Source organism: Vombatus ursinus, unplaced genomic scaffold (assembly GCF_900497805.2).
Source record: "Vombatus ursinus unplaced genomic scaffold, bare-nosed wombat genome assembly UNPS02014839.1, whole genome shotgun sequence".
In the NCBI taxonomy this organism is placed as follows: Eukaryota; Metazoa; Chordata; class Mammalia; order Diprotodontia; family Vombatidae; genus Vombatus; species Vombatus ursinus.
Window position 1 is genome coordinate 6,922,166 of NW_020954617.1, and position 21,741 is coordinate 6,943,906.

Genomic DNA, 21,741 nt, shown 5'->3' on the forward strand with positions numbered 1-21,741 from the left:
ATATTATCCAATTCATTGGGCAAAAGACCCTAGGTGGGAAGACAAGTTAGGGACCTATTTCAGTAGTTGAGGCAAGAAGGAATGAGAGCCTAGGCTAGAGTAGTAGCAATGGTAATGGAAAGTTACAGAAAAATGGGAGAGACATTGCCGAGGCATAAATTATAATACTTGGCAACTGACTGGTTGTGGAGGAGGGGAGGAGGAGGAAGGAGCCAAAGATAACTGAGCACGGACAACTGGGAGAATGATGAAACCAGCAACAGAAGTAAGGAAGCCGGAGGAGGAAGAGGTTTGGAGGAAAACAGGGTGAGTCAGTTTTGGACATGGGCTTTAGAACTGAAAAGGACCTTAGTGATTATCTAGTTCAATTCATTTTAAAGATGGGAAAACTAAGGTGTAGAGAGGGGAAAATGACTAGTCTGGGATCATACAGACAGTAATAGCCGGAATGTTGAGCTTTGGGTGCTAGTAAGACATTCAAGTGGAGAGGTCCCCTCAGCAATTGGAAACTGAGGTCTGGAGCCCGAAGAGACTTTCCCTCACTTAAAAATCCTTCACAGTGCTTCATATGATGTTCATCCAATGGGCTCTAAATAAAACTTGTAATTGATTGATTGATCCAGTGAAGGCCAACATTCCTAGTTTCTAGGCTACTGCTCATTTACTCACATTTACTGCCCCCTCTTCAAAAAAGATAAAGCTAGGTAAATAAGAACTTTTTCTTTTAAATAGTATTTTTTTTCCATTTACACGTAAAGACAATTTTTAACATTCATTTTTTAAAATAGACTTTGAGTTCCAAATTTTCTCTGTCCCTCCTTCCTAAGACAGTAAGCAATTTGATATAGGTTATATATGTAAATAGGCAATTTCTTAAATAGGAACCATTATATCATTCTTTCTTCATCAAATAAGTACTTGAGAAACAGAAGAAAAATGATCATGTCTGCAGACAAAGAATTAGCTAGACAGAGAGGTGATATTTTTCTTGCTATTAGTTGTTGTAAAGGCAGCACTGAGTAGTAGAAAGAGAGCTGGCCTAGAAACCAAGATTACCCACTTCTGATGTATACTTGACTGTGTGATCCTGGGCAAATCACTTTATCTCAGTACTCTAGGCAACTCTTTTAAGACCATAAATTGCAGAAAAGGTATACCTTGGCATTGATACAGAGAGTTTCCTCATCTAGGAATTCCCCATACTAATAAAATGATAAGTCCAGTCACAATTCTTATAATTTCACATTTAAAGGCACGTTTGTTAGGACTGGTTACATAAAAGATTTGTATGAGAGGCAATGTTGCCTAGTGGATAGAGTCAGCCTCGGCATAGGAGGATTTGAACTCAAGTCCCACCCCTGATACATACTTCCTGGAGGACCCAAGCAATTTACCATCTGTAACAGTGAGGTGTGCAGCACTTATAATTTGTTTCCCAGGTTCGGATCTGTACCCACAAAGACACGTTCACACTTTTCCTAGCTTGTAAATGATTTAGTAATGATAATAATCATAAACATACATGCACATAAAGGTGATTACATGTGATTATGCAATGTTAGAAGCAAAGACTATTAACGGAAGGATAGAGAGATAAAGAGGAAGAAATGCAAACACCAACTCCTGAACATCTGGCTGGGGGAGTCCTGTATCACAGCCCCCAGGGTCTTGGTTGGGAAAGTCCCTACAGCAGAGCATCCTCTCCAAGGGGAGACTTCCTAAAGCCCTTTCTCAAGAGAGACCCTTTTTATTATCCTTACACAAAGAAGGCAGGGAGCCAAGGAGCAGGTGATTGATCCTAAGGACCTGAGAGTTTTGGCCGAAACTCTCCGACCTCAAGAACAATCTTTGTTATGTCAAAAATGTCTCTGGTCAATACCCAAAAACTGTTCAAGTCCCTGGATGTTTACCTCAAGACCTGTTCCTAAGGAATAATTCCCCAAGGTGGGTCTGGGTTGAAACAAATCCCAGAACAATACATTAGGGAAGTTCCCTTTTCCTTTGGCTTGGGCGTGGATAGGGAAAATCTTATACATTAACCTTTCACCATCTCAATGCCCCATTAGACATAAGTTAGAGAAAGTGTTGCCCTTCATTGGTGGAGGGAGTTTCCTCACTGAGAATTCCCTATGCCAATGAAATCACAGATTCAGTTTCTCCCCCCACCCCCATTTTTGTGTAAATAAAGTCCTATAAAACATGATTTCCCAAACCACTAAGAGCATTCTTTCACTGTTTAATGAAAAACAGAGTTCTAGTATGCCAGGAATTTTAAGCTGGGGGCCAGGTGGAAGTATTATTTACAGCAGAGGTGTCAAATATATGTCCATTGGCTGCATTCGAGCCACAATACTCCCCAGTGTGTCCTGAGCCAGATTAAAATGTAATTGGAAAATACTGAACAAAATAAAAATACAATAAAATAAAAACTAATGTTAATATGGGGTTTTCCAAGTTAATATGTGGTGGCAGGGATCCTACTGTATGGGTTGGTGGCCTCTGTTTCTGTTTGAGTTTGACACCAAAGTTTAGAGACACCCACTGAAAAGGATGTTAACGAGTGTTCTATTGAGACTGCTTTAGAAAAGAGAAATGAATGGAAAACCTCAATGTGGAATCCCACCAGATATGAACTAAATAACTTCCAATCTATGTGACCTTGGGTATGTTAATCTACCCTTCTGGGCCTCAGTTTCCTCATCTGTAAGATGATCCTATGGTGCTTCTGGATGCACTTTATTTAAAAAAATAAAGTAAACAAATAAGCTGAATGGAGTATAGTAGATTATGTCTTTGAACAGCTACTGGTCTTTTTGTTGTGGGCCTAGAAAGGACTTCAATTTCTAGGATTTTAAATCTATTCCCTATCACTGGGCAAAGCCTAGTTGTTACTTTTATAAACCAACTATAAATAGGTTTTGTATCCTTGATAGACTCTGGCAACTATATTTTCTTTCCCAAAGAGATTTTTAAAAGATCTAATCTCTAAAAAAAAAAAAAAATCTTAATAGCTATTTTTATCTTATCTTTTGAATGGAAAATATATTGATTGGTTAAAAAAAAATATATGGCAGGTGTGTCTAACTGTTCCCTTGAGAGTTCTTGAAACTGGTGGGAATTCTGCCATGTGGGAATTTACTCATGTCCTGAGAGGACCAAAGTTCTAGCCACAGTCCCTATAAATAAAGATCTGGTGGTGGGTGTTGGCTGTTGGACCTTGGAAAAATCTTTGACCATGAAGTCTATCCTGTTCTTTGGTGTTCTAATTGGGTATATATTCTGCCAGGAAACATTCGTTGGGTAAGTTCTATTTTCAATTATTTTTTATACTTTTGTTACCTGAGATTCACAGGGGCTCAGCCCGCCTTTTTGTAGTGTGGCCGTAAATATCAGCACCTTTCTATAAACTATATTATCAGTGAGAGACATCACAGCTTAGTAGATAGATCTGACCTTGGTTCTGGCAGTACCTTGGTCCCACTTCTGTCTCTGGCACATGCTGACTGTAGGACCCAGCACATGTCACTTAACTGTTCCAGGCAGCTCTCTAGATTCCAAGTTACAGAGACCAGCATTGGTAGGGGGAATTCTCTCACCTTAGAGTTCCTTATTCCAGTGAATCACAAATCTTGCCCCTATCCCTACTTTCATGGAAAGGTTAAGTGCTATCTGAAATCACCAAATACCTGTATTTCTCTGAAAATAAAAGTGGGGTGGTCCAGACATTAGAATAATGAGTGGGGTGGTAGAAAAAAGGAGGCAAAAATATAAAAGAAATAAGAAAGGGAAACTAAACATATAAAATAATGAAGCTTCCCCTCTCTCCTTACAACCTCCTCTGTCTCCCATCTCCCATACAACTTTTCCTAGTGGATCAGAATCTGAATCATAGAATTAGAGGCCATTTAGACCAAGGGTGGGGAACCTGTGGCCTCGAGGCTCCCCACCCTTGGTCTAGACAAATCATGACCAGAGTAAGAATTCCTTCTATAACATACCCTACAAGTTTCATACAACATTTGTCTGAAGAGTCCAAGTGACAGAGACTAAACTGCTTCACAAGATAGCCTTCCACTTCTGGGTCATTCTCGTTATTAGGAAGTTTTTCCCCAAATCAATCCTAAATTTGCCTCTTTGAAACTTCCAACTTTTGGTACCTTCTGGGGTAGAGCAGAACAAATATTGATATTTCTTTAACATAAATATCTTTCTTTTTTTTTTTTTAAGCAATTGGGGTTAAGTGACTTGCCCAAGGTCACACAGCTAGTAAGTGTCAAGTGTTTGGTCTGAGGGCAGATTTGAACTCAGGTCCTCCTGACTTCAGGGCTGGTGCTCTATCCACTGCGCCTCCTAGCTGCCCCCATAAATGTCTTTCAAATACTTGAAGACAGCTCTTATGTCCCCCTATCTTCCAGTTATGCATCCTTAGTTCCTTTATGCTATCCTGGAAGTCCCTGACCATTCTGGTTGACCTCCTTGGTTTACTCTTCAGCCTACCATTGTCTTTTCTAAAATGTGGCACCTTGAATTAAACCCAATATTCCAGACTTGGTTCAAGGAAGATGGAGTCATCTTTCTAGTCCTTGACACTAGGCTTAATGTAGTGTAGTAAGATTGCATCAACTTTCTGGGCTACTATCTCACATTGATGACTTCTATTGGGCTTGTGGTTCACTGAAAACCCCAGCTCTTTTCAGAAAAACCGCTCTTAGCCACATCTCCTTCACCTTGTATTTATACTTAGGAGATGTTGTTTGTTTGTTTATTTTCAAATCTAAGATTATTTCTTATCATATCTCACCCTCCTCCTACCTTTTCCTGTGCCTATGTGCTTAGAAGTGTCCCTCCTCTCCATAATCCTTGACTATTAAAATCCTACCTATCCTTTAAAGCCCAAATCCTCCTCTGTGAAGGTTATCTAACCAGTTATTTAACCTAATCCTTTTACTTGTAGGAAACTGATCCTCAGAAAGGGGAAATGATTTACCTAACTTTCCACAACAATAAAGTGGTTGCATTATTGGAACTCATGCTATGTATTTTACGTAATTATTAACTTGGTGGGAATTAGAATCCATGAGATCATTTGAAGAGCGGAAGAAGGATGAAGGCGACAAGCATTTATTAAGCACTTACTATATGCCAGGCACTGTGCTATGTGCTTTTACAAACATCTTATTTGATCCTCACAACAACCCTGGGAGGTAGGTGTTATTATTATCCCCATTTTACAGTTCAGGAAACTGAGGCAGACAGAGGTTAAGTGATTTGCCTAGGGTCGCACAGCTAATGAGTTTCTGAGGCTAGATTTGAACTTCAGGTAGTCTAGTTAACTGCCTGCACAGTATTTATTATTCACACAAATTGGGACCTCTCTGTATCTTTGTATCTCTAACAATACCTATTATAATACCTAGCCAGTACCTTGAATATAGTTGTTTCCAAATATGTGTGTGTTGAATTAAATTATTGAATTTAGTGAAAATAAAAATTCTTACCTCCTTGTGACTATAAAAACGGGAACCCACTCTAGGTAAAATTAGGAAGCGTATTTAATGACTACACTCTCACCTCCCCTTCCTATGCTTTTTTCTTTATTTTCAAACCCTCCCTCCCTCCTTTCAGGAAACAGTGTTCTCACACTTCCTTTATTAACTATACCTGTCTCATGAGATAGGGGCAGCTAGGTGGCACAATGGATAGAGCACTGGGCCTGGAGTCAAGAAGACTCGTCTTACTGGGTTCAGATCTGACCTCAGACACTTCCTATCTGTGTGACTGTGGGCAAGTCACTTCACCCCGTTTGCCTCAGTTTCCTCTGCTGTAAAATGAGCTGGAGAAGAAAACGGCAGAACGCTCCAGTATCTTTACCAAGAAAACCCCAAATGGGGTCACAAAGAGTTGGACACAACCGAAAAATGACTGAACAACAAAATTCACAAAAATGTCTTGAGAATAAAATGAAATGATAGACAACTGCAAGTGCTTTGGAGAATGAAAGGATGTAACAAATGTTACAAATTCCCCTCACTACCTCCAGGCTCAACAACAATGATCACATAATATGAATGACAGTATCCTAACCCACTGGATATTAAGATTTACAGTGGCTGGTGCGGGGATGGGTAGAAAAGGCCCAGAATGCTTCTCTCAGGCGAGAGATGAGGGATCACCTGTGTAGAACATGGCAGACGCTGTCAGATGCAATCCCGTGTCAGCTGGTGTTGTTTAACTGTTTTTCTTTCCTATGAAAGAGGACTCAATGGTTGCAGGGTTCAATTGGAAAATGACTTTTTTTCCCTAAAAAGTCATCAATAAAACATTAAAAATATAAATATATATATATATATATATTTTTTTTTTAAAGAAAAAGGCCTGAGGGTTACTTTGCTCATCTTCCCAGGACTTAGAGTTGGGGATACGCACAACACATGAAAAAGCTTAACATTTGTGAAGCCCTATAAAAGCCAACAGAGAATTGTAAAGGGATGGGGAAGATGGCACCAGACACGGGCTAGGGAGAATGAACAATGCAGGGATTTTGGCTGATGAATTCATTTGACTAGCACATAGGGGGCTAATGATGTCAGGTGCTGGATATGATCCTTATCTAGATGGGTTGGATTAGTTTTCTCTATTTCACAGTCATGAGGTTTTACTGATAAATCACCCTAAGGTGCTAGGTGGCAGCTAGATGGTGCAGTGGATAGAACACAGGGACTGGAGACAGGAAGCCCTGAGTTCAAATCAGACCTCAGACATTTACTAGTTGTGTGACCCTGGACAAGTCACTTAACCACTGTTTGCCTCAGTTTCCCCAGCTGTAAAATGGGGATAATTATAGTACCTATCTCCCAGGGTTGTTGTGAAACTCAAATGAAATAATAATTGTAAAGTGTTTAGCATAGTGCCTGGCACAAAGCAAGTAACATATAAATGTTGTCATCATCAATCATTATTAGCTTGGTCTCAAGAGGGATCAGATAAAGAAGTGGAGAGAGCTCAATATAATTCTTTTGGAGCTGGAGGAACTGTGTTTAAATCCTGACTCCACTACTAAGCTATCTATGTGACCTTGGGCAAGTCACTATACCACCTTTCTGAAACTCAGTTTTTTCATCTGTCAAAATAAAGGCTTTTTGGAGGAGGTGCATTTTTCACTGGATTTTAAAGACTTTCTAGTCAGTCAACATTCTAGGTAGGAAAGTGAACGCAGGTAGGCTGGTATTGAGAACAAACAAGCTGCAAGTGTAATATTTGCTGCTGGCCCTAACAAAGTCAATAAGAATTAATTATTAACAAGTGAACGTTTATCTAACCCTTTAAAGTTTACAAAGGGCTTTTCTTCCTAACGGCCAGCAGATAATATATGTTTTATTACCATCATTTAATAGATGAGAAAATTAGGCTCAAGAGAGAAAGAGTGAGTTACCTACAAGTCACATAGCTAAAAGGTACACTGCACCACTCTGAACTAGAGGGATAAACTCAGCATTCTTCCGAATCACATACCTCTGTGGCTACAGCTCTACCTTAGGCTTCCCGTTCCTTGCCCAAGTGGCATGATGCTGTTTCATGGGGGCAGCCTGCCTGAAGATAATACCATCTTTTTTTTTGAATTTGTATTTTAATAGGCAAGAAACAACTTATTTCTGATGTAAAAAGTATCTGTCAATAGCCAACTGTGTACACTCAGGCAACCAATTTGTTAATATAAAAAAAATCAAAGTCAATACTGAATTACAAAAAAGATAAAATTGTGAAAACAAGACATTGTGCAGTTGAGACAAGTCTAGCACGATCTGTTTTACAATCTGTCTTCTGATTTCAGACCATGGATCATACCAAGTACCTTGACCCTTTTAATTAGTCTTTTGTCTTTGCTTGTTTATTTGTTTCACAGTTCTTTTTTTCTTTTTTTATTGATTTATTTTAATTTATCAATAATCACTTCCATAAGCTTTTGAGTTTTAAATTTTTCTCCCCCTCCCTCCCTACCTCGCTCCTCAAGAAGGCACGCAATTTAATATAGGCTATACATACACATTCCTGTTAAACATATTTTCACATTAGTGATGTTGTAAGAGTGAGTTAGAACTAATAGGAGGAACCACCAGAAAGAGGAAACAAAACACAACAGAAGAAGAAAATAGCGAATAGTATGCTTTGATCTGCATTCAAACTCCATAGTTCTTTCTTTGGATGTGGATAGCATTTTCCATCATGAGGCTTTTGGAGATGTCTTAGATCCTTGTATTGCTGAGAGGGGTTAAGTCTATCAAAGTCAGTCATCACTCAATGTGGCTGTTACTATGCACAACATTCTCCTGGTTCTGCTCACTTCACTTAGCATCAAACCATACAAGTCTTTCCAGGTTTATCTGAAGTCTGCCTGTTCATCATTTCTTATAGCACAATAGTATTCCATTACATTCATATATCACATTCACAATTATGATTACTATCTGTGTCTTTCTCTCCATCCTTTCCCCCCCTGTTTATGCTTTTCTTTCTCCTTTCTCCTTTTCCCTCCTCACTAATGTTTTGCTTTTGACCACTGCCTCCTCAGTCCCACCTCCCTTCTATTAGCCCCCTCCCTTTTCTTTCCTCTTTTCCCTCCTACTGCCTATAGGGCATGTTAGATTTCTATGCCTAACTGATTGTTATTCCCTTCTTGAGCCAAATCTGATGACAGTAAAGTTCAAACAAAGCTCATCTCCCTCCCTTCTTTCCCTTTGCTGTAATAGGTTTTTGTGCCTTTTCCTGTGATGGAATTTACCCTTGTCTGCCTCCTCCTTTCCTTTTCTCTCAGTAAATTTCTTAGTTAGATCAGATTAATTCACTTACTTGGATCCATTTAACCCACTTGATTAGATTTTTTCATCATTACATCAAAGTCAATTTATACCCACTCCCTTTATGTATACCCCTTTAACATGGTGTAATAATAATACAGTTCTCAAGAGTTATAAGTGTCATCTTCCCTTATAGGGGTGTAAACAGTTTGCCCTTATTAATAACATGTTGTTTCTTTCTGTCCCATTTACCTTTTTATGCCTCTCTTGAGTCTTGTATTTGAAGATCAAATTTTTGTTGAGCTCTGATCTTTTTATCAGGAAGGTATGGATGTCCCCTATTTCGTTGAATATCCATCTCCTCCCCTGAAAGATTATGCTCATTTTCACTAGGTCTTTTTTTTTTTTAAATGAAGCAATTGGAGTTAAGTGACTTGCCTAGGGTCACACAGCTAGTGTCAAGTGTCTGAGGCTGGATTTGAACTCAGGTCCTCCTGACTCGAGGGCCGATGCTCTATCCACTGAGCCACCTAGCTACCCCAATAGTACCATCTTTACCAAGGCAACATGGACGGCATTATCCGCCCCCTTCCCCTTTCGAAATGCCCTCAAGCCACATGTTCAGTGATTTCTTTTCATTAACAAGGCTTCCCTTGATATTCATTTTACCTGGTTATACCTGACTCACCTGTTAGAAAAATCTGAAACAAAAATCTACTACAGTGAGTGAGTGAAGGAAAGTGGGCACAACGCACTTTAGTAGCACGTGGGCACTGGTTCAGTGGTAGAATCAACTTTTAAACCATTAGTAAGATCCATATTCCACCCATCAGGGCTACTATTGGTCTGGCTCATCTGAGTTACACCCTTCCTGGACAGCCCGTCCCATATTTGTCCATGTTCCATTAACTCTGCCCACCTCATGGGTCCCACGTTAAAAAATGGCGGCTATCTCCGCCCTTGGGGTGTGTCAGTTCATATTCAATAAGCTTATTAAGCAAACACAGTGGAGAAAAGCCTTTGCCTGATCGAAGCCTCGTGCTTGAACCCAACGGGTTGCAACTGGTTTAGCCTCTAGGGCTCTTTCTTAAGGAACTAATTGTTTACAGAAAAGTTTGGAGCACTTTCTGATTGTTTGAGGGACTATCCATAAGATCTTGGAATTTCTTATCCTGCTGTGGAAGCTTAACCCCCTAAAATCTTTCTTACATTGCCCATCCTCAAAAAACCCTCACTTGATTAGTTTGTGCCCCTGAGAAGCTATAACAGATAATAATGATAATAATAATAACAATAGTTTAACGTAGTATGTGCCAAGCACTTTACAATCATTATCTCATTTGATCCTTACAACAACTCTGGGAGGTGAGTGCAATTATTATCCCCATTTTACAGGTAAGCAAACTGAGACAAACAGTAGTTAAGTAACTTGCCAAAGGTCAGAGGTAGGAAGGTCTGCAGCTAGATTTGAACCCAGGTCTTCCTGACTCCAGACCCAGCAACTCTATCTACTACATCACCTTGCTGCCCCATAAATACCCCCATTTCATTTTCTCTCACTATTTTCTTAAGTCTTTGGAGTCTGGCTTCCAATCTCATCATTCAACTGAGACTACTCTCTCCAAAGTTACCAATGATCTTTAAATTGCCAAATCTAATGGCCTTTTTTCTCAGTCTTCATTCTTCTTGAACTCTCTTCATTCAGCTTTTAATGCTGTCAGTCACCTTCTTCATCTTGATGCTCTCTTCTCTCTGGGTTTTTATGAGTGGTCTCTCCTGGTTCTCCTCCCATCTGTCCGACCACTCAGTCTCTGTCTCCTTTGCTGGATCTTCATTCATGAATTCAATTCAATTCAATTCATTATTAAGTGCTTATGTAGCACTGGCTTGTGTAAGCAGGTCACTATGTTCAGTATTAGGAATACAAATACAAAGCCACACATGCTCTCAAGAAGCTAGTATTTTACTAGGGGAAGCAGTGTCCATAGAGATAATTAATTATGAAATATATGCAAAATAAATACAAATTAATATTAAGAAGCTCAAGTGAGAATGTACTTTATACTCTGAATACCCCCCTCTCCCAGGATTAGTTTGCCAGCTTTCTTGCCATATGGGTTGATTGACTTATAGATTGTCCTGGATTTTTCTACATAGGACATAGAAGAGATTTACCAACCCCTTGCTGTTTTAAGTGGCTATTCAATTGACAGATATCTCCCGAGCCTTTTTTTCTGTCCATGCTTGGGGTATGGGGAGCAGGGGGCAACTTTGCTGATCATCAGGTGTAATGGTATTATTGAGGACCAGTGTACTTGGCAGATAAATTGACTCTAATTTAGGAGATTTTTTGATCTTTAGACTTTCATCTTATAATCGATAAGGCAGATTTCATATATACAGTCAATCCTCTCTTTCACAGGGGTAATGTTCCTTGAAAACAGACAAAAGTAAAAAATGAAATGTTGATACATTGAACCTACTTGAAATGGGGGTTAGCTTCCTGTGATCACCAAAAACTGTAATCGTTTACTAGAGAGTGCTGAAAATACAATTTTCTGCATACGATTCTTTATAACATAACATTAATTTTGATAACATGCATTTTTCCTGACAGAGTAACCATGAAATAACCCACAAAATGACATTCACAAAAATAAAATTGGAAACATGCAAAAAGTTTTTTCTTGCTAGTAATTCCCTAGAATTCTGTGGCCTTTTGTGCTATTTTTGTTGTTGTTCAGTCATTTCAGTTGTGTCTGACTCTTTATGACCCCATTTGGGGTTTTCTTGGCAAAGATACTGGAGTGGTGTGCCATTTCCTTCTTCTTCTCTCTCTTTGTGCTAACATTTCAAAAAAATTGATTTTGCACAATATTCACTTTTCATAACATGTGAAATCTGCAGAACCATCAATACTGTACAGCAAATAAAATTCTTAAAACTAAAACTTTTTTAAACCTGAATTTTACCTTCCACTGTGTCAGATGGTGGTATGGGGGCATTGTACTGTATAACAAATCATTGATTCATTAACACCAAACTCGTAGTGACAGCACCTGCAGAATTTCCTGCAGGAAGTTTATTTAACACCTTTATTTTCTCACCGAGCCATATCACTGACTTTGTACACTTGGGCTTAGAGCCCAAAGGACTTGCACTGTTTGGAGTATAATTGCAACATAAAACTTGAGTTTTAAAGGTAAATAATGAAAATATTCGACGAATGCTGGGGCACTCTTTACAGCAGTGGGTGAACAAGACCCGGTCAGCTACCAGCTGCTCCACAGACTTGCATACATTGCTCGTCTTGTTTTTTTTCTCTATTGCACATGGATGCAAATGTGTATGGCTGCCCACATGAAAGTGAAAATGAGGTTACTAATAAGATCACGCTAACACTAAAGTCTTGCAAGTTAAATGCACGAATGTTGAAGACTGGCTGTAGCTGTGAGTTTCTTCAGGCTTCTAATTAAAAAAAAAATCTATGTAACATATTTATAAACCTCACAGCCAAAACAACCCACCAGAGAAATGGAGCCCAGTCATTCCATAGGTTTCCCAGCACGTTGTTTCATCCCTGTTGATTGCCAATCAAATTGTTGATCTGTAGCCTTAAACTTATCCTGCCGAGGAACGACAAGACAAAGCAGCCACAGGGAGCATTGGGTCTAAAACCTCCTCCTTAGGGTTTCTATCTTCTTCAGAGACCAGGTTCTTGAGATCACACCAAGGAATGAAGAACAAGTTAAAAACCTAAGACAACTGGAAACAGAAGCTCACTTTCAGGTACCTATTCTGGTGGGATCCATGGTTATCAAAGTGGATTTTATGTAGAGTTGAGAAAGGGCGATTGGGATTTTTTTTTCTGGAAATACATCTGGTCAAATATAACTGAGCATTAGCATGGAGTTAGAGATAGAAAGGATCTTAGAGGTCCTCTAGTCCAACCTCTTCCTTTTACAAATGAAGAAACTGAGTCTCAAATCAAATGACTTGCTCAAGATCACGCAGATGGTAAGGGGGAGAGCCAGGTTTGATTGTAGGGCCTCTTATGACCATGCTCTTCCATTACGCCACACTAATTCCCCATTAAGTGCTTCAGAATTCAAGCTCTAGTTGAAAGTATATGTGACTGTGATTCAAGAGTCTTAGGTCCTATTCCTAGCTCTTCCCCTAATGAGCTGTGTGATTTTGGGCAAATCACTTGACTTTTCTGGGCCTCCCTTTCCCCTTCTGTAAAATAGGCGTGCAAGGCAGCATGCGGATAGTGACTGTCTCTGACATAGACTGACTGTGTGATCCTGGTCAAGTCTCATAGCCTCTCAGTGCTCCAGGTGACTTTCTAGGGCTATAAATTGCAGAACAGGTGTCAGTTTACATTGATAGAGGGAGCTTCAAGGTTTGGTCTGAAAAAAATGGAGTTAATGATACCTGGCCTGCCTATTTCAAAGGGTTATTGTGGGGCTAACAGTAGAACACAGTTAGATATGATAGTACTTTGAAAAGCTAAAAGCTCTGAATATTGACAGCTATTATTTACAAATTAGCAATGTACTATTGCATTTTAACAGATGAACTTTGTTATGATGTACAACCACAAGTTTTGAATCATCTTTTTTATTCAGTCCATTATAATGTCTAATCGTTATTAAGAACAGGAGAATTTTTAATACTATATCAAGAACCATAGAATTTTTAACACTATATTAAGAACCATAGAGTTTTTAATAATGGGTCAGTAAGCTGGTGATTTCAGCGTTCAGACTGCCCATGACAAAATTATAGTTTTACCAAAGGGATTATCGAAATGAGGTGAAGTGAAAATAGGCCCATTGCCCTAGAATGATTGTCCCAGCTTGGTTTTGCTCTTTCCCTTTACAGATTGATTTCTGGAGGCCCCTCACCACTGCAGGGGAGAAGGTACATGTCCGAATTCCCTTTTCCAGACTGCAGGCAGTCAAAATTTTCTTGGAGTCCCATGGAATTCCTTATTCCATCATGATTGAAGATGTACAGGTGAGTACCCCAAAGATCTTTTGTCTTCCAAGTCTATCTGGTTAAAATGAACTAATCATAAAGTCATTCTCATAATTTTCTTTTATTCTTCTGTAACTCCCACTTGGCTCTGAAATCAACTGATTGACCCCTTTTCAATGGGTAAAGCCATTCCATGGGAGGTGGGAACCTCCCTTCCATTTTCTTATGAGTGAAATCTACAGATAATGAGGGGGATAAGAAGACAGCTTTCTGAGTGTGCATAGAACTGAAGAGCTATGACCACAGGACTATTTATGTGAAGGCCTCAGATTTTTTCCAGCAATACCTGCTTCCCCCTTGCTACAAATTGAATCAATTTTGATTTGTGAAGGTGGAGACGAAATCCCCCGGCTCTTCCAACAGAGGTACAGTCCTTTATCATTATGCAAGTCAACCATTTGGTTGGTCATGGATGCCTCTTACATAAAGTGATTTAGCTAAAGTTTTCCTTGCATTGACCAACTCTTGCCTTTTCTGACCAAGAAAATTGCTGGTAAAATGTTACCTGTAGTTTGATATTGATCATCCTTTGAGGACAACGTATAGCCCCACAGCCAGCATGTGCAATAAGAAAAAGTGGTTTCTAGGGCCTGAGTTATCACTTATTTTAAGATTTCTGTCCATTTTCTCTGGTCCCCACTTCTTTCATTATTGCTTATATGCCAATGAGTGGCCACAAACAGAATATAAATGGAAGTGATTTATCCTAGGTTCTGCTGGACAAAGAGAATGAAGAGATGCGTTTTCATCAAAGAAGAGAAAGAAGTGGAACCTTCAATTTTGGAACCTACCATACCTTGGAAGAGGTAAATTTTTCAGGCTATTTAACTTAAGAAGTAGGTAGTTTTCCTCACTCCAATATTCAGCTTTCTAAGGAGCTAGCCCTGTCCTCAACTTCTTCCCTGAAACTCTAGATCAAGGGTTCTTAACCTGGGATCCATGAACTTGTTTTCTTTTTACAAGTATTTTAATAATTATTTCAGGATAACTATCTTCCTCTGTAATCTTATGTATTTTATTTTATTCATTTAAAAACATCATTCTGAGGAGTCTATAGACTTGACTAATCTGCGAAAGAGTTCCATGATAAAAAAAAAGAAAGTTAGGAACACTTGCATCCAGATAGTTTGTTTCCATAAGACCTGAAAACACTGAGTCCTCAAATTAGGAAAATGGTAAGGATCAGGCCACTTAACTGGCAGCTGTAGGGAATACCTGGGGCAGGGGATCCTATTGTTATCATTCCTCTGACTTTACCTGTTGACTGTTTCTGGTGTTCTCAACAGGTGTGTGGAAGCTCTATCTGGAAATAAGGAGGGGAGAGAGGGAAAGTAGTGTATGGAGACAGGAAGAAAGAACTTATCACCAAGAAAATGTAATTCATTTCCATTTGACATGCATTTAGTAAGTGTTTACCATGTGCAAAGACACATGGACAAAGCTATAAAGACAAAACCAAAAGCATATCCCTGTTAGAGAGCTAACATTCTACTGAATATGACTTATATTTTACAGAAATATTTCTACCAAAAATGGTGTTCAATTTCTTCTCTTTAAGGAGATAGGGAAGCCATTTTAGAAAGTTTTCCTCCTAGAATGGTTAAGATAGGAATACGTTCTTGTCATGTGGATAAGAAAATATATTTCTCCTTCTGCTACAAAATGATTCTTTTTTCAGCTGGGATTTGAACCATGGGTAGCAATGTGTGGTTCATTATTAATTATCTGAATTATCTGACATTATTTGAAATTAAAACATTAACATCCCTAAATATACAGCTGACCAAACTGAACCTTGGTACTAATGCGCTGGCAGAATGGGACAGGGAAAGAGAAAATCCTCCTTAGTTGAAATGCTTAGCTGATTTAACAAATCTTGCTTTATCTGTACTCTTAAAATTTCAGATCTTCCAAGAAATGGACAACCTTGCTGAGCAGTACCCAGATCTAGTGAGCCAACTGCAAATAGGATATTCTTTTGAAAAACGGCCCATGAATGTGCTTAAGGTACCCTGCATTTAAATGGTTTGGATGTTTGCAATGGGCTGCTCATTCCTCTCCAAACAGCGACTAGGTACCATGAAGATTGAACAAACATTGATTGAACTCTATGATGGGTAAAATCGTATGCGGCTGGGAGCTGGAGAGATAGATGAAAAACAACAGTCCCTCTATTTAAGGAAACTATGTCTAGTAGTAGAGATATGACTATTTATTAATCCATTTATTCAACAGAAATTAATAAGTCCTATATAGAGAGAGCACTGTACTAGGTACTACGTAAAACACAAAATATCCATAAGACAGCCCTTGCCCTTATGGATCAGTTTAATAGTGGACTATTTTGATTTCCTTGATTAATTGAATAAAATACAAATGCTAATATACAATATTATGTATTATATTTAAGTGCATTAAAGAGTTGCAAACCAATTTCTTTTTTATGGCATGAGCAGGAAGATCATTGCTGACCTGGAATTAGGATAGAGTTAGTAGTGATCAGGGTAGGCTTTACATGGGAGGTAGGTTAAAATGAGCTTTGAAAGTTGGGGAGGAATTCAATAGGTGAAAAGGGAGAGCAAGGCTGTTCTTTTCATAGGGAACAGCATGAGCACAGGCACAGAGAAAGGAGAATTTTGCTCAGTTGTTTTTCTGTCGTGTCCTACTCTCCATGACACTTTTTGGGGTTTTCTTGGCAAAGATACTGGAGTGGTTTGCCATTTGCTTCTCCAGCTCATTTTATAAATGAGAAACTGATGCCAACAGGGTTAAGTGACTTGCCCAGGGTCACACAGCTAGGAAGTGTCTAAGGACAAATTTGAACTCAAGAAGATGAGTCTTCCTGACTCCAGGTGTCTTTGTATAGTTTAAGTGAGGTTAAGGATTCCAAGATACCGCACAAGAAGTGGGGAGAAGACTCCTGAGATAGAACATAACACAAGATAAAAGTCAGCTGAGAAAGTAAAGCAAGACAACTTTATTGAGGGAAAATACTAATGGCTGTTAATGAAGATAGAAACAGGGTGGTCTTGCTGGGATGCTAGATCAAAGAGGATGCCCAAGCTGGTAAAGCCTGGTGGATTTTTGTAGGGTTCTTACCTGGGTCAAGTAAGACCAGACATTGGAGAAGGGAAAGGGGAACCTGAGCCTGGTGTGCAGGTCAAAGTTCAAGGACAGCTGCTAAGCTGTGCTGGGGAGAATATCTGGGAAATGGGTGGCTAGCTGATGTTCAAACTCCCAGGCAGTGGAATTCTCCACTTCGGCTGGGTGACTCAGGGTATTTGAGCTTCACCAGGGGCTTCTTTGTTTAGAGGGGTGGGAGTCTACTGAGGTCCTTACAGCAGGGGTCTCTTCAGGGGGTCAGAGAGCAGTGCGGTTTTGTTGCAGTGTAGAATATGTGGAGGGGAGTGATATTGAGATAAGACTGGAAAGGAAAGGTGGTGTCAGATGGTGGAGGGCCTAAAATGCCAGGTAAAGACGTCTGAACTTCACTTGATAGACAATAGGATGGCACTGAAGATTTTTCAGCAGAGGGGTGATGTGACTGGATCTTTGCACAAAAATAATCATTCTGGTTGTCTTATGAAGGACGGGTGGGAAGGATGAGGGGGAACTAGAGACAGGCAGATCTATTAAGAAGTCATGTCAATATGCAAGCCTGTAAGGTAGTCCCTTACTAGAGAAAGAGGGGCTAAATGAAAGAGATTCCTGAGGAGAAACAATAAGCCTTGATAACGGAGACTAGAAAGTTAAAGATCATTCCAAATTTTCAAACATGGGGAACAATGGGGATGGTATGGGTCTTACTATATACAGTTAGATTACTAGCCAGAAAAGGAAGCTGATAGCCCCCCAATATTTCACTTTTCCATCCCCCTAATCCCCACTCCCAGATTCTGCTGATCCAATTCCCAAAGGGATTATCTCAGATTAAATAGACTCTATTCAATTATAAAATCTTAATCTGTAGCAGGCCTCCAGAAATTATCCCACCCATTCCACTGTTTTCATGAAGGGGATCATAAATCATCCCCTAAATATGGTAGCTTTATAATTTAAAGACCTCAGGGGAGATGAATGCTATGATTTCCCTTGTTATTTTGTTCCAGTTTCTAAGTTGTAAGGTAGTAGTGTAAATGCTACATTTTTAACCAATGAAAGAGGGAATAGAATTACCTAAAACTCGTCGAGCTGTCAGAAACATCCATGCTCAAGTCAAATTCTATCCCGTATCCTATAAAGTAAATGAACAGGGGGAAAGAAAGTGAGTGGGAAGGGGGTCATGGGAGAGAAGGAAGGGATAAGAAAAGAATGAGTGGAGATAGGGAAGGTCTCATACATCATTTACCTTTTGTTTTACAGTTTAGCACTGGAGGAAACAAGTCTGCCATCTGGTTAGATGCTGGGATCCATGCCCGAGAGTGGGTTACCCAAGCTACAGCATTGTGGACAGCCAATCAGGTCATTTCACCTAAAATTATAGATTTATTTTTTCTAGGTCCACTTTTGAGTCCTCCACACGTGCAGTACCAGTGGCCATGCTGGTTTAAACATAAAGGGTCAGATCATACATTTAAAAAAAAATTCAGAACTGACATACCAGTAATCCGTCCAATAATCTCTTTTTTGCTTTTGTTTCTACAATGTATCAGGTTAGAGTAGTACCTGTGCCTAAAAACCCATGTGCCTATCTGGTCATTTTGCCTTAAGAAAGATAGGGCTGGAGGAGGGCAATTAATATATTCACTGCGAGACCTAGAGAGGACCTTAGACATCATGTAGTCCAATCCTCTTATTTCAAAGAGGGTGATGTTGTGTTTGTTGGGGTTTTTTTTGGTTTTTTTTGTTTTTTTTTTAAGAGGGTAATGTTGTGTTTGTTGGTTTTTTTTTTTTTGGTTGCTTTTTTTTTTAGAGAGGGTAATGTTATGTTTGTTGGGTTTGTCTTTTTTTGTTTTTTTTTTTTAAAGTGGGCAATATTGTGTTTGTTGGGTTTGTTTTTTTTTGGTTGTTTTTTTTTTTTTTTTTAAGAGGCTAATACTGTGAAGTAGAGTAGAGGTGACTTGCTCAAGATTTGCTGTTACTGTTGTTCAGTCTCTTCAGCTGTGTCCGACTCTCGGCGACGCCACTTGGGGTTTTCCTGGCAAAGATACTGGAGTGGCTTGCCCTTTCTTTCTCCGACTCGTTTTACATATGACAAAAGTTAAGTGACTTGCCCAGGGTCACACAGCGAGTAAGTGTCTGTGGCCAGATTTGAACTCCGGTCCTCCTGACTCCCAGGATGCTCCATCCACTGAGCCACCTAGCTGCCCTCAAAAATACAGAGGTAGATCAGAACCTACTTCCTTGACTCTCAGTCTTAGAATTGGGAGAGACCTAAAGGTTTTCTATCAGTCTGTCCATCTGCCTATCTACCTAACTATCTATGTCTCTATCTCTAGAGAGATAGATAGATATGTCTACATCTATAGATATGACTTCACTGTACAGATGAGGGAAACTGAGTCCCAAGGAGATGAAGCAGCTTACCCTAGGCCTCACGGCTAAAATTCAACTCACCAAATCTACATCAAGCACCTACTTGTTTAAGTCACTGTGCTGAGCACTGAGATAGGAAAACAAAAATTAATCAATCCCTCCCCTCAAGGAGCTTACATTCTACTAGCAGAGATGGGGTTAGAGCCCAGATCTTTTTTACTCCAGATGAGCAGTCTTACTACCTCCTCCAAGAGAAAGAAAGAATTTCAGTATACAGATTAGAAAAAAAAAAGATGACTCTTTAGCATGGAAAAATAAAAGCTAAGAAGTTAAATGATCAACATTTATAAAAATCGTTAGGGGCAAGAATGGAATGCCTTGTTCACTGACTCCTGGAATACTAGCATGGCTACTGAAACCAAAGCTTTAAAAGTTAATTTGCAGGGGCAGCTAGGTGGCACAGTGGACAGAGCTCCAGCCTTGGAGTCAGGAGGACCTGAGTTCAAATCCAGCCTCAGACACTTGACACTTACTAGCTGTGTGACCCTGGGCAAGTCACTTAACCCCAATTGCCTAGCTAAAAAAAAAAAAAAGTTAATTTTCAGATGCAATAAAAGTGTTGGCATCCTAAAGGGTAAATTTACTTTTATGGCATGCTCGAGATGACATGATGATGATAAGTTGTCATCCTCCACAGTGCTGGGGACTCAATACTTATACTAGCCTGGCAGCCAGGGGTAGCTGGCCTAAGAATCCGGAGGACCTCTAGAGGTTCAAGCCTTGCCCCTTTTCCATACTGGCTGCACTGTGATCCTCGGCAAGTCACTTAGGTTCTCAGGGTCTTAGGCAATTCTCTAAGCTGCAGAAGAGTCACCTGTCTGCGTTGGTAAGAAGGAATTTCCTTCCTGGAAGTTGAGTATGAACCAATGAAATTACAGGTTGGAACAACAACAAAAAAACAACTTTCCCTACTTACCTCCTAGGACCTCCCATACCATAAGCTGCCACTGTCAGAAACAGAGCACTGGCTTGGATTTGACCCAGTACAGTATTTCTTAAGTAATTCTTAAGTAATTAAGAAATGACGTACCATACATCAGAATATTAAATCACCAGTGAAAGAAATCCTTCTCTGCTTATAAGTGAGATCATATATATAGATTCTGAGAGATGTCCTCTCCTTCCTCCCAGGCCTTCTACTCCCAACACAATTAAAATGCAGTTACCCTTTGGAGTGATACAAAATAGCTATTCAGCAATTGAATAATAATACTTCAAGATGGCTAACTGCCGTAAGTGAAGAAGCTCTTTGTCTAATATGATCTACAATTGCACTGTAATGGCATGTAAATAAGCAAATGTAATCCCTTACTTGGAATCTGTCCAAGACAACAAGTAAAGAATGTGTGCTAGGCAGAGGTTGGATGACCATTGGTCAGAAATGTGGTAGAGGGGATCCTTGTTCAGATATGGATCAGACTGGATGACCTCTCTCTCGGGTCCCCTCCAACTCGAGAGTCTGTCATTCTATATGTATAGTTCAATTGACGTGGATGTGAAGCCCTATCAAAAAGTTACCCAGTCTAGGAGTTGAGTGTCCCTAAAACAAACAAACAAAAAAAAAGAATTCTCAAATCTTTTGGTCCTTGAGGTCATCAGAGTGGGGAGCCAGAGATGCCATAGATGGGTGATCCTACATGCTTTACATTGCAGAAAACCGCACTGGAGGAGGTTGAGGTTCTACTTGACTTCTGAGGACAAAACTAGAATAAATGAATAGAACTTTATGAGTGCATGGAGAAAGATTTGGGCTCAATTAAGGAACTCCCTTCCTATTTTTTGAATTTCTTTTATTTTAACATATTTTTAAATTAACAAATCTATTTTTTTCTCCTGCCTCGTCTCCCAAAAAAAGAAAGGAAAAAGAAAACTCTTGTAACAAATATACATAGTCAAGCAACACAAGTTGGCCATGTCTGAAAAATACATATCCCAATCTGTATCCTGAATCTATTACCTCTCAGTCAGGAGGTGGATAGAATGTTTCATCATGGGACCTCTGGAATCATGGTTGGTCATTAGGTTGACAGAGTTTCCTATTGAAGCTGGTCTTGGAATGGCATGCTTCAGTAGCTAGTAAGTTCCCTGTCACTAGATGACTTTTAAGCATAAGCTGGATGACCACTGGTCAGAGATATAGAGGGAATTCATGCTTTAGATGATTTCTGAGGCCTTTCCAATAATAGTAATGACAAATGCCATTTATATAGTACTTTAATGTTTACAAGAAATCTTTATGTACATCATTTCATTTGATCCTCACAACAACCCTGTGAAGTAGGTATTATTATTCCCATTTTACTGATGGGGAAACTGAGGCTAAGAGAAGTTAAATGACCTGTCCATGGTCACACAGTAGTAGAGACAGGAT

At 39.5% G+C, this 21,741-nt stretch overlaps 1 protein-coding gene across 2 annotated transcripts in view; it reads left to right on the forward strand.

The window, feature by feature from the left end:
- The first annotated feature begins 235 nt into the window (after positions 1–235).
- Positions 236–21,741, forward strand: part of CPA2 (carboxypeptidase A2) — a 34,360-nt gene continuing 12,854 nt past the window's right edge. Inside the window, exons 1-6 of one of the 2 annotated variants that reach the window (XM_027840164.1) lie at positions 236–306; positions 12,503–12,584; positions 13,680–13,814; positions 14,546–14,641; positions 15,741–15,842; positions 18,198–18,296. In XM_027840164.1, the coding sequence (XP_027695965.1) occupies positions 245–306; positions 12,503–12,584; positions 13,680–13,814; positions 14,546–14,641; positions 15,741–15,842; positions 18,198–18,296 (576 nt within the window). In that variant the 5' untranslated portion in view covers positions 236–244. Of the gene's footprint in view, positions 307–3,150; positions 3,301–12,502; positions 12,585–13,679; positions 13,815–14,545; positions 14,642–15,740; positions 15,843–18,197; positions 18,297–21,741 lie in introns of those variants that run through there. The other variant, XR_003567124.1, reaches the window with a different exon arrangement.